Consider the following 15248-nt stretch of genomic DNA (forward strand, 5'->3'; position numbering starts at 1 on the left):
AACAGTTCTCATGAGGAAGGAGGGATTTTTTTTTTAATTTTAATATGGTTTCCATGGCTATATGATTCATGTTGTCTCCCTCCCCTCTCCTGATATTGATAAACAATTTCACTGGGTTATATATATTTTTTATCAGCCAAAACCTATTTCCATATTATTCATTTTTGAAATAGAATAATCTTTTAAAACCAAAACCCCAAATATATATCCAAATAAAGAAGTGATAAATCATGTTTTCTTCTGCACTTCTACTCCAACGGTTCTTTCTCTGAATGTATATAGAATTCTTTCTCATAAGTCCTTCAGATTGTCATGAATCATAGCATTGCTATTAGTAACAAAGTCAATTACAATTACATTAAGGTTTTGGTTACTGTATGTAATGTTTTCCTGGTTCTGCTTATTTCATTACACATCAGTTCACTTAGGTCTTTCCATGTTGGTTTGTTTTTAAACATTTTTTAAACCCTTACTTTCTGTCTTAGAACCAATACTGGGTATTCATTCTAAGGCAGAAGAACAGTAAGAGTTGACAATGAGGGTTAGGTGACTTGCCCAGGGTCATATAGCTAGGAACTATCTGAGGCCAGTTTGGAACCTAGGACCTCCTGTGTTTAGGTCTGGCTTTCAACCCACTGAGCCACCTAGCTATCTCCTAGGCTTTCCGGTTCTTAAAAAAATCATCCAGTTCATCATTCCTTATAGCACAATAGTATTCCATCACCAAGATATACCATAATTTGTTCAGCTATGCCCCAATCAAGGGACATCCCCATATTTTCCAATTTTTTGCCACCACAAAAAATGCAGCTATAAATATTTTTGTACAAACAGGCCCATCTTCTTTTTTTAATTGGAAATAGGGATTTCAAATGGGACAAGTGTGGATGCATGAGAACTTACCAAGAGCCAGTCATTTTTAAAATTCACTCTGGAGTATAACAGATTTTTCTCCAGTGTAGATTCCCTGATGGAATCTGAGATTGGATTTTTGTGTGAAACCCTTTATATTCTTTATATTCATAAGATTTTTCTCCAGTATGGATTCTTAGATAGTGAGTAAGATGTGTGGATTGTGTTAAAATCTTTCAAAACTGATTACATTCATAAGGCTTCTCTCCTGTATGAATTTTCTCATGATACCTAAGACTGGGGATACTTCTAAAAGCCTTTCCACACTGATTACATTCATAAGGATTCTCTCCAGTGTGGATCCTCTGATGATTACTAAGATGGCAGCTCTTTCTAAAAGCCTTTCCACATTGATTACATCCATAAGGTTTTTCTCCTGTGTGGATTCTCTGATGTTGAGTAAGACTGGATCTGCTTCTGAAAGTCTTTCCACATAGATGACATTCATAAGGCTTCTCTCCAGTGTGGATTCTCAGATGTACAGCAAAAACATGCTTCCATGTGAAAGTCTTTCCACATTGATTACATTCATAAGGCTTCTCTCCTGTATGAATTTTCTCATGACATCTAAGACTGGGGATGCTTTTGAAAGCCTTTCCACATAGATTACATTCATAAGGATTCTCTCCAGTGTGGATTCTCTTATGCTGAATAAGATGTCTGGATTCTGTGAAAGCCTTTCCACACTGATTACATTCATAAGGCTTTTCTCCTGTATGAATTTTCTTATGATACTTAAGACTAGTGCTGCTTCTGAAAGCCTTTCCACACTGATTACATTCATAAGGTTTCTCTCCTGTATGAATTTTCTCGTGATACCTAAGACTGGGGATGCTTCTGAAAGCCTTTCCACATTGATTACACTCATAAGGATTCTCTCCAGTGTGGATTCTCTGATGATGACTAAGAAGGTAGCGACTTCTAAAAGCCTTTCCACACTGATTACATCCATAAGGTTTCTCACCAGTGTGGATTCCCTGATGATTCCTAAGAATGGAGCTGATTCTGAAAGCCTTTCCACATTGATTACATTTATAAGGTTTCTCTCCTGTATGCATTTTCTCATGATACTTAAGACTACAACTGCTTTTGAAAGCTTTCCCACATTGATGACATTCATAAGGTTCCTCTCCAGTGTGGATTCTCTGATGGTTAATGAGACTGGATCTGCTTGTTAAAGTCTTTCCACATTGATTACACTCATAAAGTTTCCTTCCAGTGTGGATTCTCTGATGTCTAGCAAGATCAGAATTGGATCTGAAAGTCTTTCCACACTGATGACATTCATAAGGTTTCTCTCCAGTGTGGATTCTCTGATGTACAGCTAGATCATTCTTCTGTGTGAAACCCTTTCCACATTGATGACATTCATAAGGTTTCTCTCCTGTATGAATTTTCTCATGATACCTAAGACTTAGGATGCTTCTCAAAGCCTTTCCACATTGATTACATTCAAAAGGTTTCTCTTCAGTGTGGATTCTCTGATGTTTCTTAAGACTAACTCTGCTTCTGAAAGCCTTTCCACATTGATGACACTCATAAGGTTTCTCTCTAATGTGAATTCTCTGATGATCACCAAGATTCGAACTGCTTCTGAAAGTCTTTCCACATTGATTACATTCATATGGCTTCTCTCCAGTATGGCTTCTTTCATGATAAGTAAGACTAGTTTTCCGCGTAAAAGCCTTTCCACATTGATTACATTCATAAGGTTTCTCTCCAGTGTGGATTCTCTGATGTTTCTTAAGACTGGAGCTGATTCTAAAAGCCTTTCCACATTGATCACACTGATAAAGTTTCTCTCCAATGTGGATTCTCCGATGAACACTAAGATTGGAGCTGCTTCTGAAAGTCTTTCCACATTGTTGACATTCATAAGGTTTCTCCCCTGTATGAATTTTCTCATGATACCTAAGACTTAGGATGCTTCTCAAAGCCTTTCCACATTGGTTACATTCAAAAGGTTTCTCTCCAGTGTGGATTCTCTGATGTTTCTTAAGACTGGAGCTGATTCTAAAAGCCTTTCCACATTGATTACACTCATAAAGTTTCTCTCCAGTGTGGGTTCTCTGATGGTCCATAAGATGTGACAAGTAGCTAAAGGCCATTCCACATTCATTACATTTATAAGGATCATTACTAGTACAAATGTCTGGATGTTTAAGAAGGTCTGAGTCCCAACCAAAGGGATTCCTGCTCTGATCACATGCAGATGGTTTCTTTGCACTATGAAACTGAGGGTGGTCAGTAAGAGATGAATGATCAGTGCAGGTTGTTCCACACTCATCACATTCACGAGCTTCCTTTTTGATGGGAAGTATCTGTGGATCAATGAGCTTTGGCTTTGAGGTCACCTTCCCATTTTCATTATGTATAAAAAGCATTCTTCCACTCTGACTTTTCTGATGCTGAATGAGATCTGAGCTGGGGCTGAAGACCATCTCATAGTGAGTACATTGATAGGCTTCTACTTGGGGAGGTTTCTCATGGGACTCAATAAGCTCTAGCTGTTCATTGGAAGATTCTCTATATTTGGCATACTGAGAACAGTCCTTCCCTGGGGCCATTTTCTTACACTGAATCAGAAATGAATATTGCCTGACACTCTTTCCATCTTCATCAAATTCATAGTAACTCTCTGGATATCTCTCTACCTTGATATCAGAGTCACATTTTTTTCTCAAACTAAAGTCACTAGGAGCATGATTTATGGATCTTTCCTGATGAGATTCTTCTGCAAAAATGCTCAACTTTGCACCCATCTCCTTCACTTTAAAGTTGATCTCTGCAATGGAAGGAAATAGAGACATATATACAGAGACACATCCACATTTCTATAAGTATAGCCTCTTACCTTCAATGAACAGAAAGTGTATGATCTAGCTCTGCAGTAACAAAAAGTCTTCACACCCAAATGGAGAGAATAATCATTTGAAATGTATTTAGCTCACAAACAAAGGATGATTTAATCCATCAAAGTCCTTCTCATCCAATCACAGTGGATCCTCACAACTCTTCTGTCACACAGGCAGGCCCAGCATCCTCATTCTCCTTCACAACTGGGACATGATGAGCTCTGAATGGCTTGAGTGATCTGACCGATATCCCTGCAACTGAGACTAGAATTCAAACCCAGGGAGTTCCTGTGCTCTATCCCCAGCACTAGACAGCCTTTCTTCATTGCATTCTCAATCCTTTCCTAAACCATCTCTTTTTGATTGTGCTTTTTGACATTTGTCATAGAAAAGGCAATGTCTTATCTGTCTGTACTTATCCATTTCTCTGCACTCTCAGAGGGTCATTCTTTTGAAATCTGCAATTTTATAGGTTAAGAGTGAAGTTTACTATTTTCACTTGGTCTCTGGTCATTTTAAGGACTCTCTCCAAATATTCTTACACTCTATTCAGACTCATGGATATTATGCTATTTGCAATTCCCACATGGAATATCCACATTATTTTCTTCTCCATCATATCAATTAGCGTAATGGCATTTCCCCAGAGGTTACTCTTCATTTTATCTTTTTTTCTCTGTAGCCATGCTGAACACCAAACCATGACTTCCAACCCTGTTGCTATTAATCACTGGAGACATCACAGAATCGATTCTGACCCATCAGGTCTTGTAGGATGGCGATTCTTTATTTTATTTTTTTTAATTGCATTTCTCTACCCCCCCCCCAAAAAAAAAACCTTCCAATAAACACACTAAAATAAATGAATGCATTCTCATTTCCAAAATTAACATGCCTTCAACTGTACCTTGAGTCTCTCTTCCTTCCATCATTAAATGGTCACTAAGTTTCACTAGTAGTCTTCTACACATGCATCCCATTTAGGGGTACACAATGAGGGTAGAAGGTATTTGAGGCAAAAATTTCTTAATGGCGCTTTACCCAATAAATAAGTGATGGGCAAACTATAGCCAGCGGGCCAGATGCGGCCCCCTGAAATATTCTATCTGGGACAAATACAATGAGGAGGATACAATACAATGAAACTTCGAAAGAGTTGCCTTAGAAACAGACTGACAGATGAGCATTTCCTTTCCTTTGGGCCCCTCTTTAAAAAGTTTGCCTATCACTGCAATAAATAATTGCCCCCTTGTTATAAATATGTTTTTCCTCTTGGACAATAAGCTCCAGTATATTTAAACCTAATATGTTTCTTTCTGCAGTGAGTCTAATGTCATGCTCCTGCAGACAATGATTTGATGTTCATGCAATGATTCTGAGAAAGTAAAACATATTTTTAGTTTCTCAACCTGTTATTATATGGTTTCTGGTTCTCAGAATGGGCTGACATTCAAATGCAAATCAGCTCCCAACAGATGGTCACTCCATGGCATGTTGCCTCATTTGCTTTCTCTGTGCTGTTAACAGATTAGTCCCTCATTCCAAAGTTACCTTGTCTTTGCACCCTATCAGCACTATAACCAGCAGATCAGTGTGACCATATTGGGGTTCCTACAGTGGGTGGCAGGTTCTTGGAAAATCATTATGACTGGCCACGCTCATTCCGAGCCACCCTGAAACCATCATGGACCCTCCCAAATGTTCTATAAAAGCAGACCTTTGATTGCCTCTCATGTTCATGCTAAGGTCCTTTTCTGATTTCAGCTTCTCTTCTGCTTATGCTGCTATTCTCCCATCAGGCAGATTTTCACAGGAATTACTTAGCACCATGGGTCAGGGATTCAGTAGTTTCTCCGGGTGTGAGCCAGTGATAGAAAAGAGAAATTCATGTCCAAAGAGATCTTTTTTCCCCATACAAAGTCTGTTTTATGGTTAGCTAGGTGGTTCAAAGGATTGAGAGCCAGGCCTAGAGGCAAGAAGTCCTGGGATCAAATACTGCCTCAGATACCCCCCTTGCTAGGTGGCCCTGACCAAGTCACTTTCCCTCCTTCCCTGGTCCCTTGGGTACTGCCCAAGAACCAATACCTGGTATTGATTGTAAGATGGAAGGCAAGGGGGTTCTGAAGTCAGTATTATCCACTGACAACATTAAAATAAATAAATAAAGAATATGGGCAAGTGAACTTCAATTCCGTTTCTCCTTGAACATCCTGTCATTAGGGAAGAGGAAAATCAATCTTTTAACATAATAACTGAGAATTTACTTGGCCAACTGGTTTGTGGGCTACAAACAAGGAATCCGTTTCCATCTCTTTGCAAGAAAAAGTGCTAAAATTCTCCCAATTTCCACTTGTACGTCCATGTGTGAATGAACATTGTGACTGTATCAGGGTTATAAACAAAATACAACTGCTGGTGTAGTGGACAGAGTCAAGGCTCACTGAGGAATGCAGGCAGAGAAAAGCAGGCTGGCTGGGTGCACCAGCTGTGCAGGTGACCTAATCTCTGCTGAACCCTCACCACGGCAGGGCCATCCTTTGATGTTGTTCCCTTCACCACAGCAGCTTTGCCAGATTGTTCCTGCCTCCTCCTGGCTTCCTCCTGTATAATTACCCTAATGCAAGGTTTAAAATCTTCTGGAGAAATTTTTAGGATAGGAAACTCACTAACTCCCTGAATCGAGAAAGTGAACTGTTTCGAGAACTCGGCTCCTATTTCACTGAAGATGTTGAACATTTCCTAAGACTTACTTCTCGTATCTCCTCGTCTCAGAGGAATCTGATTCTTTCCCTTTTTTAGCTCAGTCTGTCCTGAAATGGGATCCTTCTGCTTAAGGAGGCAGCAGGGCCTTTGACATGCATAAACGATCTCATTCCATTCCATCTTCTCTCCCAGCGTGTCCCTTCATCATCCCCAGGTTTTCACTCCTTTCCAGTCTCTCCCCATCTCCTGGCTCCTTCCCCACTGCCACAGACAAAGCCACGTCTCCCTGCTCCACCAAGTCACTCCCTCGGGCCACGCATCCCCACTAGATAGTCTCCAATTTCCTCCCACCCTTTCATGGCTGAACAGCTGCAGACAGCCATTCCCAGAGGTCCTCTCCATCTCCTTCTCTCTTACACGCGGAGGCTGGTTCCCAGCTTCATTGGGCCACTGGGAAGGTTCTCTCTGAAGGGACCATTTAACTCCTTCTTTCTGAGCCAGTGCCTTTTCTCAGGCCTCATTCTTCCTGATCTCTCCGTAGCTTTTTTTTTTTTAAACCCTTAACTTCTGTGTATTGACTTATAGGTGGAAGAGTGGTAAGGGTAGGCAATGGGGGTCAAGTGACTTGCCCAGGGTCACACAGCTGGGAAGTGTCTGAGGCCGGATTTGAACCTAGGACCTCCTGTCTCTAGGCCTGACTCTCAATCCACTGAGCTACCCAGCTGCCCCTTCTCCGTAGCTTTTGATAGTTGCTGCCAATCATCCCCTTTTCTCTGACACTCTCCTGCCTGTCCTCAACATTTACAGGACGGGATTCTCTCCTGGTTTTCCTCCAATCATGTCCAAGATTAACTTATTATCTGCCCCCCAACACTTCCATCTTCTTCCTTTCCTATTACTGCCCAGGCACCATCCTTCCAGTCATCCAGGTTCAGGAGCAACTACTCATTATCTCTCTCAAACTCAAACTCATCTCGAACCCACCTCATTTCTATGGGATCTACTTTTGGAACATCTCTTGGGTCTCCCCCTTCCTCTACCACCAACAGGGCCACTTTCTTGGGTCAGGCCTCAAACACCTGATATCTGAGGTATTGGAAGAGCCTCCTGTGGGTCTGGCTGCCACAAACCTCTCCCCAGTTCTCCTAATCCTCCAACCAGCTGCCAATCCATCTTCTTAAAGCTCTCCTCTGACTGTGTCATCCCCCCTTAACAAATACCAAAGGCTCCCTAGCACCAGCATCAAATATGAAATGTTGGGCTATTCAAGTCCTTTATCACCACCCTATCTTTCCAATCTAATTTCACCTTATTCTATCTCCACATAGTGTGTAATTCAGAGGGAATGGTCTACTTTCTGTTCTAGGAACAAGACTAACTATGTTCTCCCAGTTCTCATAGGGATTCCTTAATCTCTCTCACCTGGACAGGAGTTTCTTTGGCCTTCTTTGGCTCGCATCGATGGGGCTTCCCCTTGATGAAAACAGGAGATCAAAGATTCTCTGGGAAGTAGAAGTCCTGGTATGAGGAATAAGGGCAGAAAGACAACAAAGAAGAACATGTCGTTTAGTCCCCTCAGGAAAGGGGCCATTGCAAGCAAAGACCACAGGATGCTTCCCAGGAATCCTCCAGGCTACTTTCCAAGGTATTTATTGTTCAGAACTTTGGGAGTGGGGAGGGTAGAGAACATACAATCAATTTGGAATCAGAAAATTCCATCTTCTTCCACATTCATAGAAGGATGGTCTCATTCTACAGCTTGTATCATCTAGGAATTAGAGGCAGCTAGTAGTACTATGGAGGAGGGGGCCTGGAGTCAGAAGACCCAAGTTTGGATCTCGCCTCATACACATACTAGTCGTGCCCCCCTGGGCTAGTTGTTTAACCTCTGCTTGCCTCAGTTGCCCCAAGTGTAAAATGGGGTAATAGCAACAAGAGTACCTAATTTGTTGTGAGAGTCAAGTGAAAAAATAATTGTAAAGAAAGCTCTTAACACAATGCCTGGCATAGACTAGGTATACAAGCTTATTTCCCTCTTCCTTTTCCTACATCCATGCTGGAATTTGGAGGAAAAGTGAAGGTAAAACAAGGACATACTTGCTCTAATAGGCCTCTGGAAGTAAGAGTAGGAGCAGCAGGTCACAAATGAGGCTTATTAATGAAAAGAATGTTTGAAAGGTCAGACTCATCCCAAAGAGGAATGTGTGGCTTTAGGAGGAAGTTGTTCACTTCACTGCTTATCTCCAAGGAAAAACTGTCCAAGTCATTTTCAGAGACTTTGTAGACAAAATTCATATCCAAGCAGACATTAGACAAAATAACGTCTGAGATTAATTTCCTGTCTGAGATTCTCTATCACTGGCTAGAACTTTGATTTGAAGATATCTAGAATCAGAAGGAAATACCTTCCAGGAGCAGAAGCAACAAAGGAAACTCTCAGCTTCCTAACCCCAAATCTCAAGATCTTCTGTGAGAAAACCAGGCAGCAAGAGGACTTTGTCTGTTGGACACAGAAGACCAGCACTTGGCCCCTACAAGAATTCATAAATGCCTGAAACCTGGTATACTTAGGAAGGAATAAAGACACTCCTGGTGACAGCAGATTCAGAGGTATGTGATATTGGAGATTTGGGGTTCATTGAGCTTTAATATTGAGGTCTTGGGTATAAACTTCCTGTGGACATTTAGGGGACTTGAAAACTACATTTCCCATGATTGCTCTTGTGTAATACAGGTGGGCAGGAAGTGTGATTATGTAGACAAAGGTATAACGCCTCAGAACTTGATTAAGATGCGCTCTTTCCTACGAAGCAGCGAGAGGTATGGTGGGGCATTTTGAATTAGATCTTAGCAGGCACATGGCTTTCTTAATTAACAATATGTATTACAATAAACTATTAATACTTTTGAATATATCCATCTATATCAATATTATTTGTAACAGGTATCAGGGGAATGGTCCTTACCCAGGAAGAAAACGTTCTGAGCATTCTCCAGCATGACCGCCATATACAGCTCTTTCTGAGGATGGTCCAAGAGGCGCCACTCCTCCTGGGTGAAGTCCACGGCCACATCCTTGAATGTCACCAACTCCTAAAACATCAAAAATGGTAGGCTGTAGAGCTGAAGAAGACTTCTCTTCTCAGGAGAATGGCCAAACCAGGTTGAGGGTGACTGATGCGTCTCAAACACACTGGTAAATTCAGGGGATGTTTATAAGGGGATCAAGATCTCCCCTGACAGAACGGGCAGATGAAAACAATGTGTTCTAGCATCCATTAAGGCAGCTGAAGCAGAGGCTGCACTTCAAGAGCTTAGTCAGATATCGAAGAGGACAATATCATCCCTGCATCTTGGGCCTTCTCCAGGGTCTTCACTGTGTTCTTACCACTGGCCTTTAGAGACTTCAAAGAGAGTGAGACCAATGACTTGACAATGACAGAGCAGCTCTGCCTCACTGGAATCCAATTCACTCACAAGACGACCCCCAGCAATGTGACTGGTCCTCTTGGAAACAAAGGACGAACCACAGTCCAACCCTTATCCCCTTAGAGGACAAAACTGAAACTCAAAAGAGACTAGCCCAAAGCCCATATGTAGAGAGCCATAAACAAACAATTTGATCTGTAATTCCTATCAGATCCATATATATATATAACTGATGATTATAACCAATTTATAACTTCTTTCATTATTCAAAGCTTTCCTGTGTAATAAATCATGTTATTTTGAAGAGAAGGGGGATATGTCAGGAGCTATTAAGAGAAATTAGAATCTCAAGTAGACATTTTTATCTGGACCCCCTCAAAAGATCAATACAGACCAGCAGAGCCGTGTATTGAATTTTTCTCCCTATCAGGGTCAAGATGGAGTGGGCTATCTAAGATAAAAATCTGAGATTCCTCTTTTGATTCCTTTCATAATTCTCACCTTCCTTTAAAATGCATTATAGTCTTATTGAAAAAGCTTTGGGCTCTCAGCAATCCAACAGGAGGGGGGCTAACACTGTTCCCCTTTGACCGAGAATGCAGCTGCCTAGTACAGCCACGGTCGAACCCTTGGCAGGGCATTTTGCCCAGAATTAAAGTAAAATAATGAGGCTCAAAAAAATTGTTTAATACCATCAAGGCAGAGAACTTCAGGGGCTTTCTGGCCTAACGAGATGTCCCAGGTTTTACTTAATGATAACACATATAGTTGATAGTTTAGCATAGGTTTTTATCTACACCTGGAGGCTTCTAAGGCTTTTGTTTTGACTATAGTAAAAATATTGCTCTCTGTAACTGTGGGAAACTTTCTTGGGCTTTCAGGGGAAGGGGATCTTTAACTTTCTATATAATAAACTGGTGACTCCAGTATACCTCGGAGCACTTTGAGCTAACAAGCCGGGCTTCCAATCTGTTTCGTTCTTTACATCGGATGACCACCCGAGGCCACTCAGATTAGTCTCTGGTTATAGAGCAGGATCTCTATATCCATATGCTTAGGGGAATCAGAGTCAACACTTGAAACCCTAGTCATGACAAACCCCACAGCATGTTGAGAAAAGCAGTTATTTTCTGTTGGAATAAAGTGGAGAAGAATGTTAATGTGAATTGGTTCTACCTATGGAATCAGGGAGAAAGTAGGTGATGTATGAGGGAATGTGGAGGAGAGAGAGGGTGATGTGAAATTTCTTCCTTTTCAGAACTGTCATAAGTGATGATATGTTACAGAAAATAATACGGAGAGGTTGTGAGAAAGAAGCTAACAAGTCCTGTGTATGCTGGGGATGAGAGGTTTTCCATGATTCCTGAAGAAAAAGGAATAATCTGCTTAATTTCTCCCAAGTCTGAAGGAAAATCTTATCTCAATGGACACCTGAGGAGGAACTTTAAAGCTATATTCACTACAATCTGTAGATAACTGAGTGTTATGAGACTTTTTCAAGGCAAGCAAAGAAGAGTTTTTGTCATGCCAAGGGCTTGAGATGGTTCTGGGTATGATAAGTCAAAGCCAAAACAAACCTGCTTTATAATAACGTGTGTCCACGTGGGATACATTTCGACATACCACGCATAGCTGAAGCCGGAGTTAGAAACAGCACACCTACTGACCCCATTTATATTGTGTTCTCTCCCCCACTTGGTGCTCTGAGGCCTCCAATCCCCATCCCACCCTCAATTTTTAAAAAACCCTTAAAATGTCAAAAAGGAAAAAAAGGAAATATCAGAGCACAAGAACTGCTGGAGGAGCCCAAACCCCAAGAAAGGGAAATCACTGATTCAAGGTCTACAGTACTTGGCTTTAAGATTACTTTCATGTGCTAATGGCACAAATTCATTAATTTCTATGTTTACTTATATTGAAATAAGAGTAACCGTGAAGGGAAAAGGAGGGTTCCTTCATGTATTAAAAAAGTAACATTTTATTAACTAGGTATGGGGATTGAGCTCATTCAGGAGGAAGATACTGCCAGTTTCTTTAGGAGAAATCCTCTAAACATTCCTCTAGTACTGTAGTATGTCAGAAAATAAAATTCAAGAAGAAGCAGGCTGACGTGTGACATATACGAAAGGTTGACCAGATCAGAAAATGCCTTGAAGCCTGGGAGAGGGCCTCTATTTTTCCAACTTGCTACAAGTAGTACAAAATGTTTAGGGGCAGCTGGGTAGCTCAGTGGAGTGAGAGTCAGGCCTAGAGACGGGAGGTCCTAGGTTCAAACCCGGCCTCAGACACTTCCCAGCTGTATGACCCTGGACAAGTCACTTGACCCCCATTGCCCACCCTTACCAATCTTCCACCTATGAGACAATACACCGAAGTACAAGGGTTTAAAAAAAAAAAAAGTTTAGCCAATGTGCTTGGTATTTGGCCATAGGATTCGACTGTTTCTTAAATCCTAAGAGCCCAGAGATTGTGGAGAAAACCGTTGTTCAACAAAAAATTCAGGGAAACTAGGGTAGCCTGGCAGAAACTAAGCATAGAGCACCATCTTACACTTAATACCAAGATACAAAATCTGTATATGTTCTAGCAAGAAAAGGATAACATTAGCAAAGTAGGGGAGAGTGAGAAATATACTTGTGAAAAACTATAGATAAGGAAAGAGTTTATGACCAGACAAGACAGGGAGGATCATGGGAAAATTTATAATGTTGATTACATGAAATGAGAAAGGTTTTACATAAACAAAACGAAGGTACAGAAAATTAGAAGGAAAGCAGGAAACTGAGAAAAATTCTACCTCATTGCTTTGATAAGGGTCTCCTTTCTCCAATGAATAAGTAACTGAGCTAAGTTGATAAAAATAAGAACTATTTCCCTTTTGATAGACTGTCAAAGGATATGAACCAGCAGTTTTCAGAATAAATCAAAGCTCTCAATAGTCGCATGAAAAGAAAGATTATATATCATACATTAGAGAATTAAATTTAAGAAAATTGAAAGAAACCATTACATACCTATCAGATTGGGTAACATGAAAAAAAAGGAGAAGAGATATGGAAAAATTGGGACACTAAGGCACATTTATGAACTGGCCCAATGTTAATCCTTAATTTGGGAAAACACTTTGGAGCTATTCATTGATTCAGTAATACTACTAGTAGGTCTATAACCTAAAGAGATCAAAGAAAATGAAAAAGAACCAATTTGTACAAAGACAATATTTCTAGCAGCTCCTTTTGTGGTAGCAAAAAATTGGAATTTGAGATGTCCATCAGTTGGGAAATGGCTAAAAAAGTTGTGGCATATGATTGAAATAGAATACTACTGTGCTTTCTGAAATGACTGATGATTTCAGAACAACCTGGGAGAATTATATTAACTGACACAAAGTGAAGTAAACAACACCAGGAGAATACTACACCCACTATCATGAATAATGTAACAATGATCAACTGTGAAAAACTTTGCTTCTTTGATCACAATGACAAAGGACTCCTGATGAAGAAAAGCCATTTACCCCCAAAGATAAAAGTGATAAATTCTGAGAGCAGACAGAAGCATTTTTATCAATGTTAAAAAGTGACAGTACAGTGTGATGAGTGAAATCTGCAATAAATGAGGTTCAGGGAATAATGGTTTATTAGTCAAAGACTGTATGCAAGATGAATAACGCTTCAGGTCAGGCTGTCTCAGCTTAGCAATAGATCCAAAACAAAAGAGATACAAATGTTTATGCAGTCAAAGAAAACAATTAACCTCTTATAGACCAAGAAGGAGTTGGAGACAAATAGAAAGACACAATTGCAATCACGTGCAAAACTTCAAAGAAAAATAGAAATTTGTCTCAGGTGTGGGAAGAATGTAAAAAGGAATTCAAAAATCAAATGAGACAGGTGGAAGAAAAAAGCAAATTGGTCAATCGGGGGAAAAAAGAGGCACAAAAATCCAATGAAGAAAAGAGTTGCGTGAAAAGCAGAATGGATCAAATGAAAGAGGTAGCTCAAAAAGTCATGAAAGAAATTCATTCTTTAAAAATTAGAATTGGACAAATAGAACCTAATGACTTCATTACAAAGGAGAGATAAAAGGAAATCAAAAGAATGAAAAAATAAAAAAGGGAAGAAAATATAAAATATCTCATTGGAAAAAAAAACAAACCTGACCTGGAAAATAGGTCCAGGAGAGATAACTTAAGAATTATTGGACTGGGGGCAGCTGGGTAGCTCAGTGGATTGAGAGCCAGCCCTAGAGACGGGAGGTCCTAGGTTCAAATCCGGCCTCAGACACTTCCTAGTTGTGTGACCCTGGGCAAGTCACTTGACCCCCATTGCCTACCCTGACCACTCTTCTGCCTTGACTCCAAGACGGAAGGTGAGGGTTTAAAAACAAAACAAAACTGACTACTGTCTTTCAGAGGAAAAGTATGGTCATTGAATAAGATAGAAGATTTCCAAGCATTCCTGAAGAAAAGACCAGAAAATTTGATGTCTAAATACAAAATTCAAAAGAATGATAAAAAGGTAAATGAAAAAGAGAAAAATTTAAGGGCTTCAATAAGATCCAATTGTTTCTATTCCTATATGGAAAAATGACATCTGCAACTCTTAAAAATTGTTATCATTATCCTGGTTAAAGGAAGTATACATGGACAGAGGTTATGGCAGTAAACTGTTTCCGGTTATATAAAAAAAACTAGGGATGAAAAAGTATTGTATGAAGAGAAATGGGAAAAGGGAAATAAAATGGGGGAAATTATATCAAATAAAAAGGCTCTGGTAAGGGGACAGTGGGGGGCCAGGAGGGAAACTATTAGAGGGGAGGGAAGAAAAAGGGAGGGGAGGAGGAGGATGGTGATGGAATCTACTTAAACCTTACTTACATTGGAATTGGCTCAGAGAGGGAAGAACAGATTGACTGGGGTATAGGATCCTCTCTTACCCTACAGAGAAGTACTAGAGGAATAATAAAGGGAGTGGTGGGGAGGGGAGGAATATGAGGGAGGGGGAATAGGGAGAGCAATTAAAAGCCAATCTGCCCTTTCCCACAGGGGAGCTGTGTGCCCCTGGGCAAGTCACTGAATCCAGCTTGCCTCAGTGCCTTCCCCTAGAAAAAGAGCTGGAGAAGGACAGCACAAATCCTACAACTTCTGGGAGTAACACCAAAAGCTCCCCCTGACATTCTTCCCTCCCCCAAGACAAAGGAAAGTGCTGGGACTCTGAAGACTTCCAAAGACTCTCCAATTCTTTTTATCCCCTCAGATAAGGCTTAAGGAATAAACCGGTCCTTGTTTGCTCTTGGTCTAGGAGCACATCCTTTCCTTCTACAGAACAGACCAGCCCAGGATCCTTT

At 40.5% G+C, this 15248-nt stretch overlaps 1 protein-coding gene across 1 annotated transcript in view; it reads right to left on the bottom strand.

The window, feature by feature from the left end:
• Nucleotides 1–977: 977 nt before the first annotated feature.
• Nucleotides 978–15248, bottom strand: part of LOC123239324 (zinc finger protein 665-like) — a 15786-nt gene continuing 1515 nt past the window's right edge. Inside the window, exons 2-6 of the mRNA XM_044666601.1 lie at nt 9437–9563; nt 7893–7988; nt 3923–4031; nt 2475–3606; nt 978–2063 (exon numbers count right to left, since the gene is read on the bottom strand). Of these exons, the coding sequence (XP_044522536.1) occupies nt 1089–2063; nt 2475–3606; nt 3923–4031; nt 7893–7988; nt 9437–9563 (2439 nt within the window). The 3' untranslated portion in view covers nt 978–1088. The remainder of the gene's footprint in view (nt 2064–2474; nt 3607–3922; nt 4032–7892; nt 7989–9436; nt 9564–15248) is intronic.

The sequence above is a fragment of the Gracilinanus agilis genome, chromosome 3, assembly GCF_016433145.1.
Source record: "Gracilinanus agilis isolate LMUSP501 chromosome 3, AgileGrace, whole genome shotgun sequence".
Classification (NCBI taxonomy): domain Eukaryota; kingdom Metazoa; phylum Chordata; class Mammalia; order Didelphimorphia; family Didelphidae; genus Gracilinanus; species Gracilinanus agilis.